Source organism: Hydra vulgaris, chromosome 15 (assembly GCF_038396675.1).
Source record: "Hydra vulgaris chromosome 15, alternate assembly HydraT2T_AEP".
Classification (NCBI taxonomy): domain Eukaryota; kingdom Metazoa; phylum Cnidaria; class Hydrozoa; order Anthoathecata; family Hydridae; genus Hydra; species Hydra vulgaris.
In genome coordinates, this window is record NC_088934.1 from 30,280,374 (window position 1) to 30,287,500 (window position 7,127).

General features: G+C 26.1%; 1 protein-coding gene across 1 annotated transcript in view; it reads right to left on the bottom strand.

The window, feature by feature from the left end:
* The window catches only part of LOC105850042 (mucin-like protein), a 40,760-nt gene that overhangs the window by 11,506 nt on the left and 22,127 nt on the right, over nt 1-7,127 (bottom strand). The window contains exons 6-12 of the mRNA XM_065818955.1: nt 6,473-6,595; nt 6,245-6,376; nt 6,030-6,161; nt 5,815-5,946; nt 5,600-5,731; nt 5,385-5,516; nt 5,178-5,309 (exon numbers count right to left, since the gene is read on the bottom strand). Coding sequence (XP_065675027.1) covers nt 5,178-5,309; nt 5,385-5,516; nt 5,600-5,731; nt 5,815-5,946; nt 6,030-6,161; nt 6,245-6,376; nt 6,473-6,595 — 915 coding nt within the window. The remainder of the gene's footprint in view (nt 1-5,177; nt 5,310-5,384; nt 5,517-5,599; nt 5,732-5,814; nt 5,947-6,029; nt 6,162-6,244; nt 6,377-6,472; nt 6,596-7,127) is intronic.

Here is a 7,127-nt window from a genome sequence, read left to right on the forward strand (position 1 = left end):
ATCTTTCAATTCTGATGAGTCTTCATTGATGAAACACAGCGTTAAATGAGATAAATTTTTGTTAAGTGATTTTCTACTAATTTATAATTGCTCTGTTTTTTTAAGAACATTGAGCACTCTATTTGTAGGATACATTTTAAAATTGTTTAAATATATATATATATACATATATATATATATATATATATATATATATATATATATATATATATATATATATATATATATATATATATATACATATATATATATATATATATATATATATATATATATATATATATATATATATATATATATATATATATATATATATATATATATATATATATATATATATATATATATATATATATATATATTACATCATTTACATTACTAATACAGGTGTTATACTTAGATAATCAAAAAAACATTAAATATAATTGCAAAAGCAAGTTTGAAACAAGTTCAACTTCAATCAGTTGGAATTGTTTTAGTGGCATCAGCATCAGAGAAGTCACAGAGCTGTACCATTTATTCCTTTAATTATTCTCGTTTTGTGTTATTTGATTTGGAGAATTATTTCTGGATTTTTTTTCAGGATAGTGAATTCATTGCATAAAAATATAAATTTTTCATGAGCATTTTAAACTATCATAAGTTTAGTAGATGGTTATTTTAGATGTAGAATTGTCTTTAGTAGAACCTTATCTTAGATGACTTTTGCCTCAGCCATTTAAGAGTATTAAAAGAATGTTTCTGACTCCAGGAGAACGATCTTGAATATGAAGTAGTGTCTCTTTGCAAGGTCATTGCAGATGGCAGTCGTGTTTTTTTAACCATTGAGAAAAAAGGAAATAAAGACAGAAAATCAAAAACGAGTTAATTGTCAATTGTTTAAAAAAAAGAAGAGTTAATTGTCAATTGTTAAAATAAAGAATTCAAAAATATCAAAAGAAAATGAAGAATAAAAAAAAACAAGTCATATTATAAACAAAGAAACACTTAAAAAGTAAATGCTTAAAATTAACACTTAAAAAAACTAACAAAAGAAAATTTGTACATCGGTTAGAACCAAGTCGCTACCAACTTTTCTACACCTTTTTTTTCGCCGAAAATAACAAAAAAAAATTTTTTATTTTTAATTTTTTATTTTGTAGAAGTTTTTGTGTTTTGCCTTTTCATTTGCATAAAGTTTGTAATTATTTGCGCTGTTGTTGCTAATTATTTTTATTGTTGCTTGCTGTTTTTCTATTTTACTAATTTTTGTACAACTTTTTTTTTCGCCAAAAATAACTGAAGATTGTTATTATTTTTAATATAGTTTTTAAATTTAATGTAGAAGTTTTTGTGTTAGCATTTTCATTTTGTAGTTTTTGTGTTTTGCCTTTTTGTATGCGTAAAGTTTGTTTTTATTTGTGCTGTTTTGCTAATTGTTTTTAGTATTGTTTGTTGTTGTTATTAATTGAGTGTTTTCATATTTTTTTGTCTTATTATCTAATTTATTATAGCTTTATCGTTATTATTATTATTTTTAAATTATTTTAATTTACACATGCTTTTATTTATTTATTTTTTGTTTGTTTATTTTATTTAGGTGTCACTCAAATAACTAGTTTTCAACTATATGCGTGACACCTAACCTAATTTTGTAAAATTATAAAAATCTTTTAATTTTTCAATTTTTGGTTGAATAAATGGATTAAGAAGTAGTCTCAAAAGGCACTTTTGATGAGAGAGTACTTCAGAAAATTTCTTAATTGGATAACCAAAAAGTCTTATTTCCATGTTTTAATGTATAAAACTGTGATTGTATTTTTTGTTTTTGCTTTGCTAAATTTGTGAGCAGTTAACTTATTACCCATTTTATTCGAACTAATGTGTGAAAAACTTTGCATATACACTATATAGGAACCTTCTTAAACTTTTCAGATCCTTCCATAACCTTTAAAAACATTATGTTAGGTTCAAGAGTTTTCAGAATCTTTTAGAACCTTAAATAATCTTCTAGAACATTCTAGTAACTTTCATAACATTCCAGAATATTTTTGTCTTGAAAATATTATGAAAGGTTCAAGTATGTATTGGAAAGTTCTTTCAAAAATTGAAATTATCTGGTAATGTGTCTAAATGCATTGATAGGTTTCAGAATGTTTAATAGTATTCCAGAATAATCTGGAAGGTTTCAAAATGTTCTGGAAAGTGTTGTTGTAATAAACACATCTGATGCTTTTTAGAAACTAGATAAAGAAGTTAAAGGTTCAATAATAAACAGAATCTTACAACAGAATCCCAGGCATTATTGTGCAAATTAGGAAAAGAAAAAAGGTAAAAAAATAAAAGCAAAACAAGGCTTTTAAATTCAACAGCGCTTGTTAACGAAGCAAAATCCTGGTGTGCCAGTCTAGATGAAATTCAGCTACCATATGATGTAGTAATCAAATGAAATAAAATGTATAGATATAAAATAAGTAGTACAAACAAATCTCATTATGATTTTAAAGCTCGCTAAAAATCAGCAATAACAAACACAAATAAAATCCAACTCAACTATAGTTCCAGCAATTATTATATTGTTTGTTATATTCAGGATTTTTAAATCACCATGACTTCTAATACAAAGTTATCTGATCATTGTTCTCATATCTCAAACATTGCACAAAACTTTTACCTACTTTTAATTTACCACTAACATATTTCAACTTTAGTGTAAAGCATAAAAAGTTTGTCTGTTGTCTACACTCATAGGCGTGCCTACGGGTCTTGGCTGTCATGCACAGGCATGACCTGCGAAATTTGATTTAACTTACATTATAAATTGCTATAGCGATCTCTATATATACGCTACTTAATAGTGTTAGTAGTAGTGCTGTTAGTGACCCTTTCTGCGTTTTTGATTTAAACATTATTAGATAATAATGATAAAGCTGATTAAGAAGTTTGAAGGTCATATCCCTAATCCGAAACCTAATTTTCTTTAGGGGGTGATGGGAGTGCAAGAACCTACATCCCAAGAATATGCTATTGCTTTCAGTGTTTGCACGACCTGCAAATAAGGTCTGCAAATAAGGTCGTAATATTTACCAAATTATAACAGGTTAAACTTGTATGACTATTTAAAGTAAAATTAAAAATTTGTATTATAGTATCCTACCCATGGGGAATCTTGATACAAACTATAAACATCATGAAATAATTTATGGTTTTGTATCAAAATTGAATCTCATTATATTTAATCAATTATATTTAAATAAATCTTTTAAAAATTGACTGTAAATATTAAAAGAAATGATTTTTAGAATTGGTTATAACACAATGGAGTACTTTTTTACAGTTTTTGGGTTCCCCACAAATGCTGTATTAAGTAACCTTATACTCATTAATAGAAAACAATCGTTTTATTTTTATTATGAACTTGTTTTTTCAATAAATTTATTTAATGAAGTTAAGAGCCTATGAGTTGTATTTTACAAAATAATATTACTTACCAATAGACAAATTGAATAAGATGCCTTAAAAACTAATCAATTACCTTGTCATCAAAAAAACTTAAAATATTTTACAAGAAGTTGTTTACAAAAATTTACTTCACATAATAAATACACTAATTATGCAATAAGACTTTTTAACAGTGAAAGACTATTAAAGTATGGAACTTACTTCCTGACCACATATTGAATTTGCCTTCATTATCTGCATTTAAATTGGATTTTAAAAAGTTTGATTTAAAATGTTGTTGTGCAGTTTATTAACTTGTTTTCTTGACATTTGCTTTTATTGAAGCTTTTTACTGTTGGTGTTACATAAGGGTAATTAAGTACCTGTCTCACTTTTTTGTGTTTTGTATATTTTTCAAATACAAATGAATTAATAGTTGGTGCATTTGTAATTCATTTAAAACATTTAGGAGTACAAAAAATATTTAGCCAACAAAACAAAAGCTTTTTTAAATCTGTCTAGATGATAACTAAATTTGTTTATGTACCAAAGCTTATTTTGAAAGAAAGCTGGACTTTTCTTTCAAAATAACAAGATTTAAATCTTCATTTCTTACAGAAATCAACAATTAGAAACCAATGTTTACTTCTTGCAGCAAGAACTGTAATATATTGTGTGTAGAATAAATCGCATTAAAATAAACAATAGATAATATATGGGGAGAAAAATGGAAAATATCAGTCAAGTGATTTGTGGCATTAAAAGAAAACAAAAACTCTAAGTGGTTTAGAATTCAGAAAAGCAACATATACAGTATAAAGTATATATAAAATACGATCAACTATATTTTCTTAATACAAAATAACTTCCATTTGCTGTCAATTTTGTGATTTCATTCATCTCAAATGAGGTTCTCACAAAATAAAAAAAATTCAAGTACATCTATCCTTTTTTCAAACATGTTAAAAATATATTTGCTAAATATGACATAATGTTAACATAAGATGACATCATAATGTTGACATAATACCAATGGGTTAATTCTTAAATATTAAGTGTCCGAAATCAGGCTTTAAAATCCTTTTTATCATAACTGTCTAAAATGGACATACAACATTTTAGAATTCATACCAATGATTTGTTACATGAGTTATCATATGCTTTTCTATGTGAGTTCTAATCGATTTTGATTATCAGGAAAACTGGTTCCTCGCCCCTTAACCACACTGAGTTCTGTTAAAAGGCAAATACTTTCATTAGGAAAATTTCCTAGATATTTTCAGCCTCGCACATACTAGATTTTTATTTAATTAAAAACACTGTCCTTCTACATAAATTATAAGGTCAATACTTGGATTCAACTACCAGCAATAACAGTTGTTTTTTAGAGATAGAATAGACATAGAAAGCTTTTAGAGGTGCAATGCTTTAGTTTAACATTATCAAAGATATGGGCATCAAATATTCATCAGTTATATAATATTTTTTTTAAAACCTATACTTTTAGTTTTCAATCAGTATCAGTATTTTTATAAGAATAATTGTAAAAATATTACACTATATAACAAGTTGTGTTTGATTTAAGTTTCTGAACATACAATTTTCTAGTTGTATTATTATTGCCATATAAAAGTAATACTCGTGTACACTGTAACTTTTATCCAACTTTGTGTAATATAATTAGTAAGTATAAATCACCAACATAGAAAAATCAATGTTAAAAACTTTATTATTAAAATAATGCAATAGAAACTTACCAACAAAGCCATCATTATTCTTATCTAAACTCATGTTAGATGCACATGAACAAATGTAGCTTCCCACAGTATTTTTACAAACACAATCTGTCCAATTGCAAGGCTTAACTGAACTATCACATTCATTTATGTCTTAAAATAATAATAGTGTGACTTACCAAGATAAAATTACACATGCAAAAATTAATTAATGCAATAAAAACATACCAACACAGCCACCATTATTCTCATCTAAACTCCAGCCAGATACACATGAACAAATGAAGCTTCCTGCAGTATTTTTACAAATACTGTTTGTCCAATTGCAAGGCTTAATGGAACTATTGCATTCATTTATGTCTTAAAATAATAACAGTGTGACTTACCAAAATAAAGTTATGCTAACAAAAATTTATTATTAAAACAATATAATAAAAACTTACCAACACAGCTATCATTATTCTCATTCAAATTCCAGCCAGATGCACATGAACAAATAAAGCTTCCTGCAGTATTTTTACAAATACTGTTTGTCCAATTGCAAGGCTTAATGGAACTATTGCATTCATTTATGTCTTAAAATAATAATAGTGTGACTTACCAAAATAAAATTACACTAACAAAAATTTATTATTAAAACAATATAATAAAAACTTACCAACACAGCTATCATTATTCTCATTCAAACTCCAGCCAGATGCACATGAACAAATGAAGCTTCCTGCAGTATTTTTACAAATACTGTTTGTCCAATTGCAAGGTATATTTAAACTATTGCATTCATTTATGTCTCAAGATAAATATAGAGTGATTTACTAAGATAAAACTAAACATTGAAAATTTAATTATAAAAACAACACTGTAAAAACTTACCAACACAGCTACCATTATTCTCATCTAAACTCCAGCCAGATACACATGAACAAATGAAGCTTCCTGCAGTATTTCTACAAACACTGTTTGTCCAATTGCAAGGCTTATTTGAACTATTGCATTCATTTATGTCTTAAAATAATAACAGTGTGACTTACCAAAATAAAATTATGCTAACAAAAATTTATCATTAAAACAATATAATAAAAACTTACCAACACAGCTATCATTATTCTCATTCAAAGTCCAGCCAGATGCACATGAACAAATGAAGCTTCCTGCAGTATTTTTACAAACACTGTTTGTCCAATTGCAAGGCTTATTTGAACTATTGCATTCATTTATATCTTAAGATAGATATAGCACAATTTATCTTAAAAAATTACAAATTTAAAAATTTTATTACTAAACAAAATTTTGAAAAAGTGTTAATAAAAACTAACCAATACAACTATAATTGCTTATACCCAAATACCAACCCAAACTACATGTACAAATGTAGTTTCCATTGTTGTTAATGCTAACATCCTCTGTCCAGTTACAAAGTTGTGTGCATTCATCTGAGTCTAAAGACAAATACAGTGATGCATATAGTTAAAACAATGTGTAAAGCAAAACCTATTCACTCTGGGATTATTTAATATAACCCAAAGAAATTATTCAAAAAGCAAATCTTGAATAATTTTAAAGTCATATTCTTATTTTGCTTAAGCATTTTCTACTTATAAATACAGTTGACCTCTTGCAACTCAAACTCCTATAGATTGGAAGATTATATAACTTAAACAAATTCACTGATACCATCATGTTTTAATATTTAGGATTGAACTCTTAAAAGTTGGAAACTCTTGTAATTCGAACATAATTTGAGATCTCTTTAGGATTCAAATTACATTATTACATAGTAGCATATTGGATTAATTTATTCTGTTGTTTGCTTTGTTTCTAATTGTCATAAGATATGTTATAATATATGAAATACATATAAAACATTGATAGCCAAAATATTTAATTGAAGCAAACAGCTATTAGCTATTTATCATTATATCATACAAAGTACTGTTATTTAAGTTGGTAAGAAAAGGTACTAATAACAAG